The sequence below is a fragment of the Notolabrus celidotus genome, chromosome 9, assembly GCF_009762535.1.
Source record: "Notolabrus celidotus isolate fNotCel1 chromosome 9, fNotCel1.pri, whole genome shotgun sequence".
In the NCBI taxonomy this organism is placed as follows: domain Eukaryota; kingdom Metazoa; phylum Chordata; class Actinopteri; order Labriformes; family Labridae; genus Notolabrus; species Notolabrus celidotus.
Window position 1 is genome coordinate 33,229,097 of NC_048280.1, and position 14,079 is coordinate 33,243,175.

Below are 14,079 nucleotides of genomic sequence, written 5' to 3' on the forward strand. Positions count from 1 at the left end.
AATTGCCAAAAAAATTACAAATTCTGCCAGGGTATGTAAACTTATTAGCACAACTGTAAATACCCTGGGTGAATCAGTTTTCAACAGACAGGGTTTATACAGTATGTGTATATAGTTCCAAATGTAATACCTGTGATGGAGAAATTATATGTGTATAAATTAAGAATCATTTGTTTATGAAAATATGGTCATTTTAATGTTTTTTGAACACTACAGCTGGAAATTGAAGGTCTCTAACTTTTGAGAAGAAGTAACTGTGAATAAAATCCAGAATAAACGCTGTGTTTCTGAGTAAATGTTTGATTTAGTAAGGTTAGCAGCATGGGGGTCTTGTGAGAAGCAGCTGTTCTGTCTTCAGGTCATGTTTCACCCTCAGCGGGTCTTTGGCGCCCTCTGGCGGCCGGCGGAACTCACTGTCTCAGGGTCAGGTGGCGAGTCAGCTGATCGATTCCCCCACAAACAGGAAGGGGAAGTCACAGTTTAACAAGCAAGTCATGTCAAAATAGCTCACTCATTTCGGCTTATTTTTTAATTTAACAACAAATCTTCTGAAAGTGTGAAGATGTTTGCCGGAGACGATGAGGACGGGGACTTTCTCTTCCCTGCAGGAGGGTGAGTTTGTGTTTATACTCCAGGCTGCTAGCTTACAGCGAGCTAACTAGCTTAGCCTTTCTGTCATTTGTGCCCAAATCTAATTAAAATGTGTTGAATTTAAGCGACTTTATCAGTAGAAATGACCTTAAAGTGAATGTCTGTACACTCAGAAGCTGTCACATACTGCCATTGTATCCATGTTTGACTTTGAAGCTTTTATTTGTGTATTTAAATAATGTTGCCCCTTTTAAAACAACTGGTGTATTAAAATAACGAGAAAAGCAAACAAACACAGCAAAACCATGATATTTTATTCACATAAAGCCACCTAAATCAGACATATGAAGGCCGAATGAGAAAACAACACATGAGATGAATAAAAGTCGTCTTTATTTTAGTAAAGAATCCATAATATATGACTAAATATGTGATCAAACTAAAAAAATATCCCCATTACAGAGTGTAACCTTGTAATAGAGCCCAAATTGTGCCTTTACAACCTGATTACATGCTGATTATTATTGTGCCATGTAAAGTAAGCAGTTGTAATTTATTTTAATACAGTGCAAAAACAATAAAAAGATCAGATCTTTGCTAAATTTATGAGTGTTCAGGTCATGGATCATTATTTCAAATCAAATCAGGTTCAATCCATCTGCATGAGTTATCACATGCCTGCCGTCATCTGTTGCAGCCTAGTTTTTTTGTGTGTGTGTGTGTTCAGGTCTGCCATGAAATTAGATTTTACATGTATCACTAAGCATCTCAGCCTTTAGTTCCTCTTGTAAATACAATTATTGAATGTTATTTATAGCTCTAACTTGTCCTTGAAGCTTGTTATTGAAGTTATTGATTAACATCAGGCAGGGATGGTGGAATAAACATGAATCCTCTCTGTTTACTTCTGAAAAAGCACTAAAAATAGAAGTTATAGTGGTGTTGACAAGCAAATAAGATGCTCTCTGAATGTAAACTGAGCTCCTTTTGTTTTGACACTCACTCCCTCACTATTAATACGACTCCACTCCAAACTACGAGGCATTCGGTCACAGCTTTGCCACATTTTCAGCCTGACCACTTTGTGTGATAGCATTGTGTGATATCAGCCTGAAAGCAGCCTGTGTAGGGTCTGCTGTGCCGGCGGAGGGAGGGGTGCTATGGCGGATAATTCCTCTCACATGCTGCCTGTTAGAGGAGTAAGGTGAAGTTCTCCTGCCACAGCCCGACGGGAGAAGAAGTGGGAGCTGCTCAGCCAGTCTCTCCTGCTCTGCTATGCTGTTGAATGTACCATGTTGGTGTGAGAGAGCCTGGGACGAAGGGCGCTAGAAGGATTTTTACTCACACATGCAAAGGGACTCTGTTTCTTCATCCCAGCTCCTTACCTTCAAGGATGAGGGCCTGAAGGCTCTCAACATGGCCGTTCTTGGAGATCCCAGTGATTACCATTGGAGGGAGTTACCGGGGTCAGTATGGTCAGCTGGGTCGACTTCAAGGGCCGGTCTTTTATTTAAACCGCAGATAAGTTTTCTAGTTTGGTACCTTTTGATGCAAATCATGGAGATGGTGGAGTCGTTGTGGTGTGGCAGTGTGTTGTAGTGGCATTAGCTCAAACTGCTGCTGTTGAGTCAGCTTATATTGCTGTTTAATAGAGGCTGTTAGCTGTTCTAACTCCTTCAAATCAATGCAAATGTTCTGAATGAGTCATTTGAGGATGAAATCTCATTTTGACTTTGAAATCAGGAGTTTGAATCTGTGTTTTTTGGAGCCTTAACACTGTGAATGGCAATTTTTATATATGAGTTTTAATTTCTATCATATTTGATACATCAGGGATTTTGGTGTACATTTTTTGCTCAAGGTTTCTTTCTTTTTAAACAAACTAAAACATAAAAACAACATTTTTAGTCTATCAAATAGGGATGCACCGATACGATCCTGGTATCGGATATCAGACTCAAAAAGCTAGATCGGATATCGTCGACAAGGGGCCGATATATAGTGCCGATTTTAATATCCCTCCTCTCTGCCGCAGGTACAGGTCACTCTGTGGGAAACACTATGGAAACGCTACGTTGACCTATTTTTCATTTTCTCATTTGAAGCAGTTTTTCTATACAGAATATTTAATTCCTCTTATCCACTGCTTGGGTTTACAGCTGAATTGTAATATCTGTTGGTTATAGGGATGGGTACCTTTCACATTTGAACCGATACGGTACCGATACCCGGTACCTGGGACTCTGTACCGGTACTCAACTGTACCAATTTTCGGTACTTTTGTGTTTTTATGTGGTAATAAATGTTAATTTAAAAAAAAAATCTCATATTTGTTTAATTGAACATATGTATTTAATTTAACATGAAATGAACAGAAACATGATTATATAGGTGATTAGATATATAAGCTGACACGTGCTGACAATGTTCTGCATGAGTCATTTGAGGATGAAAGCTCATTTTGACTTTGAAATCAGGAGTTTGAATCTGTGTTTTTTGGAGCCTTAACACTGTGAATGGCAGTTTTTATATACGAGTTTTAATTTCTATCATATTTGATACATCAGGGATTTTGGTGTACATTTTTTGCTCAAGGTTTCTTTCTTTTTAAACAAACTAAAACATAAAAACAACATTTTTAGCCTATCAAATAGGGATGCACCGATACGATCCTGGTATCCGATATCGGACTCAAAAAGCTAGATCGGATATCGTCGACAAGGGGCCGATATATAGTGCCGATTTTAATGTCCCTCCTCCCTGCCGCAGGTACAGGTCATTCTGTGGGAAACACTATGGAAACACTATGTTGACCTATTTTTCATTTTCTCATTTGAAGCAGTTTTTCTATACAGAATATTTAATTCCTCTTATCCACTGCTTGGGTTTACAGCTGAATTGTAATATCTGTTGGTTATAGGGATGGGTACCTTTCACATTTGAACCGATACGGTACCGATACCCGGTACCTGGGACTCGGTACCGGTACTCAACTGTACCAATTTTCGGTACTTTTGTGTTTTTCTGTGGTAATAAATGTTAATTTAAAAAAAAAAATCTCATATTTGTTTAATTGAACATATGTATTTAATTTAACATGAAATGAACAGAAACATGATTATATAGGTGATTAGATATATAAGCTGACACATGCTCGTGGCGTCTAATTGCTCTTTCGGGAGTTTATCAATGAACACACGTGAACGCCTGCAGACGGGAATAAGTCAGTTCTCCGTCTCTTTATGATAACAGGACACACAACTTACTTGTTGGGCATTCACGCACACAGGAACCGTTATAAACAGGGCAGGTAGTCGGAGCCAGAGAGTCCGTCTCAACCATAGACTGTAGAAAAGAAACTCAATCCTGCTGCAGTTGAGTGCGTGCGCCCGTCAGCTGCAGGCTCCGTTTGGTGCGCTCCCGCGCAGATGCAGAGTGCAGAGAGCAGAGACGTCAACCCGATCAGTCTCTGACTTTATTACAGGGCGAAAGTATGGAAACTCGCCACCTATTCCTCTCCCTCACAGTCACAGGGATGCGTTCAGGTACCGAAACATGGTACCGTTTGATTTTACTTGAGTCGGTACTCGGTAGTACCGACGGAATTCGGTCGGTACCTATAAAAGTACCGAATTCGGTACCCATCCCTAGTTGGTTATGAAGATTTACTCACCAAACTGCTGATACACATTTATTATCTCTTGAATAATGTTACTGTCACTTTAAAATGTTCCTTTTATTTTGGTTTTCAAAGTCAGAAAAGCCTGAAGTTGCTAAAACATGATTCTATCCTCACATTAAGGAATAGAGATTGTTAAATCAATATAGGGATCGGATCGGTTCAGTATCGGTATCGGCAGATACCAAAGCCCAGGTATCAATATCGGTATCGGGTCCTAAAAATTAGGATCGGTGCATCCCTACTATCAAACTTTGAGTTTCCTTCAAACTTTTCCCTAAGTAATTTCATCCCTAGAAATTATTTTTTTTCCATATTGCACGACAACGTCATTTTGTTGCAAAAAAAACTAATTTATTATATATTTCTTCTTTGAATTGTTACATTTTTAGTGGAAATCAATGAACAAAAGACAATTATATACTATGGAGCCATGGCAACATTCAGCCAGTCATCAATCATCATGATACAGCAGGTTTCATATATTAAAATACAATATAAATATACCAATTTCTACTGGAAATATGCCTCATTATGTCATTTAAATGTGATCCTAAATAATAAAAAGACTTTATGTTGCTTTATGGAATAATGTATGAAATGTAATAAAAGGATGATTGACAGATCAGTAAATAAATGACCTTATGTACCTGCTGTATCTATTTAGATTCACACATTGTCAACATGGTTTGACTATAAATTAAGGCATGATCTTAACTAGTCTTAGATCGCATCAATCCAGTAACTATTCCTCTTGATATATGATGATGGATACTTTATTGTGTGTGCCATACACAACCACTCTCAAAGTCAGGCAGTACAGTTAAAAACACCAACAAGGTGAAGTGATTAAATAAGTTAAAAGCTACTATCAGTAGTATTAATAAAGTGCATATTAGCAAGATCTGTTGTATAGTCTTATTGCAGCCGGGATGAATGACCTCCTGAACCTCTCAGTCCTCTCTTGAAGTTTCAGGAACAATTTGAAAGAAAAAAAATGAAATTTTTTCATCCAGACTTTTTCAAACTTGGATAAAAATATCCCTGAAAAACCTGGAGTGGGCCATTTTAGATGTCTGAAGTGACGTCCTTCTGGTGCATGAATTACATTGACATTAAAGCAGCCATGATTAATCATGATGCACAGGTTTTGTCTCCACCTGTGGACAGATCTCTCTCCTGCGAGTGTGTGCGTTTGCTTGGAAAGGAAACCTCTTGTGCTTCTATCTTTGACGTCTTAACACAGCTCTTTGCAACACTCGTTCATTACTCCCTCAGCAAACAGATTCTGGTGATTTGCATTAGAATTATTTGCTGAAGCTAAAACTTATTAACATTCCCTGTAAAGTTTGGTCTTTATAAAAATAAGCCAGCAGCAGTATGATTGAGCTCTGCAAGGCCAGCATGAACATAACGCTATCAGCAAGTTATTTCACCGCTTCATCCACCATGACTGTCACAGACTGCACACAGAAAGACCTCTCAGTGGATCTGATGAACCGAAGAGAGAAACCACCGACCTGTGGAGGAGTCGGAGGACGGTTCAGGATCAGCTCGGTCTCCATTTATCTCTGATCTTTCCTGTGAGAGTCGTCCTCTTCGGAAAAATCCCATTTCAACATGCCTCTGCAGCTCCGACTCTCAGACTGTGCTGGGAACATGTAAACAAAGAGGCTCTTCAGTCTGCTGCAGATCGCTTCATCAGAACCTGACCTGGAGGAGCCGTCACTCTCTCCCTGGGTCGTTTTTATGTGTCATGCTGTGACGGATGGCTTCATCACCAGCTCAACTGGAAGATCTCAGAGAGCGAGAGAGAGAGAGAGAGAGAGAGATACGATTCACACGCGATTATTTACCCTCGTTACGCAGCTAATGGAGTTTGCAGGATGGTCATGGAGCAACATGACGGCCGAGCTGTGTTCGTCAGCTCCTGTTTGGTACCTGAGACGGTTTCTGAAGTGAGGGAGTATGTTTGAAGTTTCATTGGATGTCATACAGGTAGTCACAAAGTTAATGATAACAGCTTCTCTTTTCATGGCTGCACGGCGGTGCAGTGGAGAGTGCTGTTGACTCTTCCTGGTTCAGTCCTCTGGTGAGGTCTGTCTGTGTTGGGCTCCTGTTGCATGTGTGGGTTCTCTTCTTCCTCCTTAGTCCAAAGACACTCTCATTGGTCGATCTGAGATACCCGTAGGTGTGAGTGTGTCTACATGAGAACCTGGTCACCTGTCTAGGGTGTATCTGTCTCTCACCCAGGGATAGATGATGGATGGATGGATGGATGGATGGATGGATGGATGGATGATGATATCTTAACGTTAGTGATGTCCTATCAAGTCTTTAAAGTTAGATAATAGACATGACAGAACATTAAGATGCACCTTTAAAAATGCTGAAGCGATGCAGGCTCTTCATCAGATGAATTTAGCCGAGGTAAAACCGACCTTCATTCACCCTGAAGGAAATTCTGGTGCTGGATTTTTCCAAAATGACACAAAAGAGCATCACACAAAGCATTAAATGCATGAGTGTTAAATGCAGGTAAACGGAAACCAGACAGCAACAAACTGAAGTAAGAACAGAGGTCATTGAATACCACATTCAATGACCTCTGTTCTTACTTCAGTTTGTCAGTATTTAGAGGTGTTGAATGAATTACATCCTGTGTTTTAAGTGTCCCAGTGCGCTGAACAGCCACTTCTGAATTCAACACCTTGATGTACTGCAACTATTTTGCTGTACTGTATTGGGGTTGTTGACAAATAAGCCTAAAAAAGAGATGTTTTAAAAAAAAAAAGTATTTCCAGAATGGTCGCAAGGCATATTTTTGTGTCTGGAATAATGTGTTCTAACAAGGCTTGTACGTTAAACAACTTTTTTAAGTGTTTAAATTTTTTTTTTTTTTACCCTTTTCTGAACTTGGACACCCAAAAAAATGTCAGTTGGCGCAACCAGATATTTGTCAAAATATATGTAATTACCTATCATTTATTCTAACTGAAAGTTTTAGGAAGTATCCCTTAGAGTGGTTAAAGTGCTTTACACATTTGTATTTTGTGAGTATATTTTTTATTTACAATATAATAGGATTTTTGCATTCTATTGGCCAGGTATAAAATATCATTTTACAGTTTTACAGTTTTTTTACAGTTTTAGTTTGGTTGTACCACCTGACATGGAAAGTGTTACAGTCCACCTATAAGTTGATAAAAGCTTTTCTATTATTATTTCCTCTGAATGATTTCATATATTGAAGTCCATTATAACTACCTACTTTCAAAATAAAAGGTCAGATGCCACCCTGACATTTGAGAACATGCAAATTGCTGGACAAAAGCTTTTAAATAACCTTAAGTGCCTTTAAACTATTGATATTTATGAAATGATGTTTAGTTCAAAGCTCTTATATGTAAAATCATGCCATGGTGTTTTAATTTAAATTTATTATTATTATTAAAATACATTTTTATAGTGTTTTAAGTCAGTTCACTTGCTCGGACGGTTGCGCCACCTGACATTTTCAGGGTTTTAGATACTTCAAAATAAGATAAATCTCAATATTTGAAATGTACTGAAATTGTATTTAAATAAGTAGGTTTTATAGAATCAATTGATGTATGTCTTAAAAAGAACAAATTATTTCAAAAGAAAATAATGGATTCAGACACAAAAAATATGCACGTCATGTCAATGACCCTTAGAAGTTAATTGATTAAAAAGGGCTTCTTTGGCTCCACTGCTGGTGTGTCTTTCTTTCTGTTTTTACTCACCTCTCTGTCTCGCCTCATGTCCCGCCCACTACACGATCTGATTGGCTAGTTGTAAACGTCTGTATAGTTCAATCAATCAGACTTTATGTATAAAGTGCTTTTCATATGATGGCATTGTCACACAGTGCTGTACGTAAAAACAACTTGAAATAGAATACATAAAAAAAAACCCATATAATAATATATATATATATATATAAATAAAAATAAAAAGTCCCACCCATCCTAATCCCTACCCATGCCCCAACTCCAAAGCAACCCCACAATACTAAGGTTAAGAACACAATATATGCAACAATAATAATGATATCATTACAAAATAGACAGAGTCCTGAGGAAATGCTACATTCAAATTCATGCTAGTTTGTGGTCTGTGACTACCAACCCTAGCTTTAAGGCACGGATCATATCAGATTCATTAAGTAATCATCAGATGATTTAACGTCATGAAATACACACTGTGATAAAAGAAGAAGTGACGGTATGCTCCTTTAAAAGTCTTCTTGAAAATGATGAACGTATGGTTCATGTAATTATGCTTTTTAGTTTTTTCTTTTTGTGCTGCAAAAATCAGACATAATGACGATGATAACTCCACCAATGAGAGCCTCAGCATGTACAAAAATAAGTTTCCACATGTCTGGTATCCACCAGATTAAAAGTATCTGTTTTGTGCCTGCTTTGGTCTTTGTCATAAAATCTTTGGAGACATAGTTTTTAGACAAATCATAAGTCGACTGTAATAAAAATATAAGATTGGTTATGAAATGAAGTGATAGAGAAGATTCGTCTTTATTAGTTTCAGATTTTTTTTCACTTGATTTGTGCAGACAGTTGGAACATAATGAAGCCCATTGTAACTTCTAAGCCTTCATGGGGATTATATCGGTGTAAGGAGCAGCTGAAGTCTCAGAAATCACTGAGATCCCTGAAATGAAAAATAAGAGGGTGAAATATCCATGGATATTTCCTCTGTTAGTCCACGGTGGTGTGGATGTTTTATGACCAACATGCTCTTATCTCTCCTCTCAGGGCCAAGCTGGCCTCTCTGTTCGGACTCGACCAGGAAGCCAGTCAGGGGAACGACTCCTTTCAGTACACGGCTCCCAAACAGCCCAGAAAGAGCTCCAACGCAGGTAAACCAGCAGCAGAGGAGAAGAATCAGTCCCCTCGCATCGAGCTGTATGAACCCTGAGCTGAACTGAATCTGTCTTCTGTCTCCTTACAGCACCACCCGCCCAGAAACCAGCTCCACCACCCGGAGCTCCTGCAGTGCTGTTCGCCACAGCTGTCCAAGCCTTCAGATAGTGAGCACCCCAAGATTTAAAACATTGAATCACTCATACATGATCATACAAATCATCACTAAAAGTCAAGCTCTCTCTCTCCCTCTCTCTCTCCTGTGCAGCATTAACGGACAGTATGTGAAGCAGGGGAAGCTGGGAGCAGCCGTGCTGGGCAGCCACACAACAAAGGAGGTCTGAACTTTTTATAAACTGGTCACTTGTTTCAGATTAATTGAATGGCTTTTGATTTTTTTTTCCTCCTTTTTTTTTTCTGCAGTACAAGCTTCTTCTGTACTTGAGCCAACAGAAGCAAGTGACCGCTGCCAAGATTCACGTGGGCTTTATTTTCACGGTGAGTAGAGATGTAACGAAGCGGGGGAATGCAGACTGACAAACAGACGATGGGACGCATCACACCTCACGCTGAGGAGACGTGATGGCATGGGTTATCAGGTCTGATGATGTGAACAGATCTAGATCAACTGATGTGTCACTTATAGCATCAAACACACTCTGTTTTTACGAATGAGTCCTAAAAGAAGCAGCAGGAGTTTAGTTTTTACTTTAAAGCTGGGGTTGGTAGTCTCGGAAAACTAGCATGAATTTGAATGTAGCATTTCCTCAGGACTCCGTCTAACCCCTCCCCCCCTTCCCCTCGGATCTCCTCCAAAACGACCCCCCCGCTCACATGAACGAGCGCCGCTGATTCATGACCATATGATGGTGACTGATTCAAAACCGGTCCTCACCAAAACATTCTCATAGTGAAAGTTAAAAACACAAACAAACATGGCTGCTGTTAGTACTCACAACTATCATGCTAGCATTATCCAGTTGTACTGGTGACATGATATCAGGAGAAAAGTTCTAACATATATATAATACTGTAACAGCTCTACTGTTTGTTAAACCTGTTCAGTGTAGATGTTCTTAATTCCTACAGTGTTGACAGTCAGTGAAGGCATCAGGAGAGGTGTAGAGTGTGTGAGCGGGAGAGAGGAGAAACAAGAGGAGAAGTTCTTCATTCATTCAAACATTGATTGTTGCTTTGTTGGTTGGCATGATCACGGCCGACAGTGACCGGTTATTAAAGATCAACGTGTTCACCAATCGGCTCGTCATCCCTGCAATACATCTACATTTATGTAGGACTTACTGAATGTCATTCATTCTTTTGCTTGTCAGAGTCCCCGTGGTGAGAGCTTTTTAGACTCTGATCCGGACTACAGTCCTGATCAAAGCACCTCATCGGGTCAGAGGGGACAGGCCCGAGGTCGAGCGAGAGGGGCAGTCAGTAGAGTCAGGGGAAGCAGAGGCAGGGGACGGGGACTCGGAGTGAACGCTGGGGAAATGTACGCATAGGAGGCGGGCAGAACGGCAGCACGGGATTTGATTGGTTTAAAATTTTGGGACCCAAAAAAGGTGATTGGTTGGTGTTTTCCCAGGTTTACTCCGGCTGTAGATAGCAGCTTTTTTCCCCTCTTTTTTAAGAACACATTATGTATTGATTACCATCAGGACATAAAGATCATTTTAACCAGTATAACAAAAAGTGGATCTCAATCTGACTACCAACCCCAGCTTTAAAGTGTGAAATATAGATCTCAGTTTGTGCCACAAGGAGGATTATTTCAGCGGCCCTTCCCCCTCCTCTTTATAGAGTCATCCTGCTCTTAAACTCAGCACACTCATTATGTTATAAAGACATTACATATTTTATTTATTTATGTAGCTTATTTGAAAGAGACAAGGCAAATTAATTAGCACAACTTCTGCCTGTCACAAACAAGCTGTAGTAACTGATGTTATGCACATAGAGATTAGAGCTAAAGCTGGTTTCAAACCTGTTCTTAGTCCTTATGCTTTTTTTTTGTGATACTGAGGCTTTTAGTAGGTTAAAAGAAAAAAAGAAAAATCTTCTTTTCAAGTTAGAGTTAATCTTTTCTGTAAAGTTCTCTGAATTGTGAAATGTGCAGAATAAACAAAGCGGCCTTACCTAATCTTGTTTCAATGCACTTTTCAAGGAAGGACAAAGTGCTTTCCATAAACAGCACAAAAGAGACAGAGACACAAACAGATTAAAGAACAAAAGAAAGTCTACCTGCTGAAAAGGCATCATGGATGAATCAGAAATATGTCATGGCTGCTTCTCTGAACTACTGCTGCAGAGCTGTAAGCTTTGGTATCAGGAAATGATCGCGTAAGGATAATAAAGCTTCCCTTTGTGTGACAGCAGAGAAAGCAGCCTCAGTTAGTGCTTGTGAAATGTTACACACTAAGATTTGAGTAGTTTTACAGATACTCCAAACATACTTTTGTTAAAGAGATCATTCACACACACCTGAAGTTATTACAATAACACCCTTTAATGAACCCTGTAGACCTTAAGTGTATTTGAAGATAAGAAATCTTGAACATAACACAAATAAAGGGACAATACATTTAAGCTAGAATCCTCAGGGGATAAAAGTGTGAGATTTTTGAGCACGCTGCTGCACAGATAAGCAGATTATTGATCATAAATGTTGCATTAATAGAGAAACAGTTCTTAATCCAGAGTCCTCAGAGCTCCTGACAGTTCGTGTCTCCTCTCCTGCAGGTACAACCAAACAATTACTGCACTTTTTATGACGACCAGAGGCAGAACTGGTCGCTGATGTTTGAGTCGGACAAAACTTCATCAGATTTCTGCAAAGAGGTGAGCAGCACAGAGACAAACCTTCCTCCCCGATCAGGAGGTGTGTGAGATCCTTCTGAGACTTCTTCTTCTGCTCTTCAGGTTTGTTTGGCGAAAGCGAACAGCGTCGCCTCGTTAGACATCGTGGTGGTTCAGGATCTGAGTCTGGGGGAGGGCCAGGCGGTGGAGAACGGGGACTCTCTGGAGGTGGTGTACACAGGCTGGCTCCTGCAGAACCACAGCTTAGGACAGGTCAGGAACTCTTCCACTGTTATTCTAACACTTTTGTCCTTTTGTCCTTTTGTCTCTTTGTACCTGACCTCACCTCCTCTTAATTATTCCAGATGTTTGACTCCAACCAGAACAAGGACAAGCTGCTACGACTGAAAGTAGGAGCTGGAAAAGTGATCAAAGTGAGTCAAGCAGCTTAAAACTCCACAGAAACATCTTTACTAATAAGAGTTAGAGTGTTTAACATGGACATTAAAGACAAACTGATGATGTAGATCTCTCATCCTGTCCTCCTCTCTGTCTCAGGGCTGGGAGGAAGGGATGCTGGGGATGAAGAAGGGAGGACGTCGCCTCATAATCATCCCACCCAACCTCGCATACGGATCCAAAGGAGTCCCAAACCGAGTCCCGGCTAACAGCACACTGATTTTTGAGGCAGAACCTCGGCGGGTAACTCACACACCCAGCTTTTCCTCACCTTCTCTTGTGTTTGCTTATTATTTCTATCACTTGTAAATGAGCTCCACCTCACCTCGGACGTAAACTGAAGATCTTTTGTGCTCTAGGTTAAGTTCGCCAGGGACAGCGGCTCTGACCGAGCCAGCACCTGCTCCAGAGACTCAGCTGCTCCTTCCCTTGCACCCTCCCTCGCTCCCTCCCCGGCCCCCAGTGTGGAGAATCTAGCCCCAGAGCCCCTGGCACAGACCCCAGTGTCAGGTCCAGGCAGACCAGGGTGAGATTTCAGTCTTTGGGAATGCCTGACCTACTTATCTTATCTCTTCTGTCTCGCTAATTTACCTTGATGTATTTTTGTTTCAGGGAGCAGCCGGTTCGTGTGAAGTCAAACTCTCTGAGTGAACAGCTGGCTGTAGGTTTTACATTCACCTTAAATGATGAACAGTTTCAGTGACAATAACTTACCTATCCTTATTGTGTCCAGTTATTTTGCAGCTGTATTGAATGTGACTTTCTTTCTCCAACCCTAGAATCCAGACGCCACAAAAGCTAAGCTGATCTCTCGCATGGCAAAGATGGGTCAGCCCATGCTGCCTTTTCTGACAGGAGCGGCCGGCCAGCCTGAATCCAGCGACTCTGAGCTTGAGGTGGGTCAAAGAATCTTATAAAGGATATTTATCTTACACATCAAAGGCCAAATCAAGAGAGAAATGATCAGATCAAGATGCTCTGCAGTCTGATCTGTCTTCTTTGAGTCATATATTCATTTCACCATCATCTTTAGATTTCATATTTACTGTTTCTACCTCTTGCTTCGTTCTGCAGGACACCAGTGGCAGCAGAGCGAAGGATCAGCCTGCGGCTCCTTCCCCGGTCCCCATCTCGACTGCTCCAGCTCCAGCTCCTGTTTCAGCTCAAGCTCCAGCCTCTGCTCCAGCTCCGGCTCCAGCTCACGGTAACCCTCTTCTCCCCCCCCTGAGCATGCTCTAAAGTTTCTCAAGAAAGTCCTCTAAACCTGATCTTTGTTTTTCCTGCAGCACATCCTCACCCTCACACCGTTCAACCCTCTGCCTTACTCCCCATAATGAGCACCTCTGCCCCTCAGTCTGGGCTGCCAGGCAGCAGCCACGCCTTTCAGGTAACATCTCATCACATGTTGTACTATCTTATATAATGAGTAAGTGCATATCTGAAGTATCTGAATATCTGTTTTTGATGTGTTATGTTGTTTCGCAGCCGTACCTGTACACACAGACCGCTCCATCACAGCTGCAGCCTGTCAGCCAGGTGTATCCTGCACCAGCAGTCCCATACATGGGTAAGAGCATCAGTCCAAGCATGAGGAGTCTATTAGGTTTCAACTAAAATATGTCATGTTACTGCCAATGCTTT

At 40.7% G+C, this 14,079-nt stretch overlaps 1 protein-coding gene across 1 annotated transcript in view; it reads left to right on the forward strand.

Annotated features, from left to right (window-relative positions):
- Positions 1–389: 389 nt before the first annotated feature.
- The window catches only part of fkbp15b (FKBP prolyl isomerase 15b), a 38,236-nt gene continuing 24,546 nt past the window's right edge, over positions 390–14,079 (forward strand). The window contains exons 1-15 of the mRNA XM_034692542.1: positions 390–612; positions 9,070–9,173; positions 9,266–9,344; positions 9,446–9,515; positions 9,601–9,675; positions 11,923–12,021; positions 12,103–12,252; positions 12,345–12,413; positions 12,538–12,681; positions 12,798–12,964; positions 13,051–13,099; positions 13,218–13,334; positions 13,513–13,642; positions 13,725–13,825; positions 13,924–14,005. Coding sequence (XP_034548433.1) covers positions 563–612; positions 9,070–9,173; positions 9,266–9,344; positions 9,446–9,515; positions 9,601–9,675; positions 11,923–12,021; positions 12,103–12,252; positions 12,345–12,413; positions 12,538–12,681; positions 12,798–12,964; positions 13,051–13,099; positions 13,218–13,334; positions 13,513–13,642; positions 13,725–13,825; positions 13,924–14,005 — 1,486 coding nt within the window. The 5' untranslated portion in view covers positions 390–562. The remainder of the gene's footprint in view (positions 613–9,069; positions 9,174–9,265; positions 9,345–9,445; positions 9,516–9,600; positions 9,676–11,922; positions 12,022–12,102; positions 12,253–12,344; positions 12,414–12,537; positions 12,682–12,797; positions 12,965–13,050; positions 13,100–13,217; positions 13,335–13,512; positions 13,643–13,724; positions 13,826–13,923; positions 14,006–14,079) is intronic.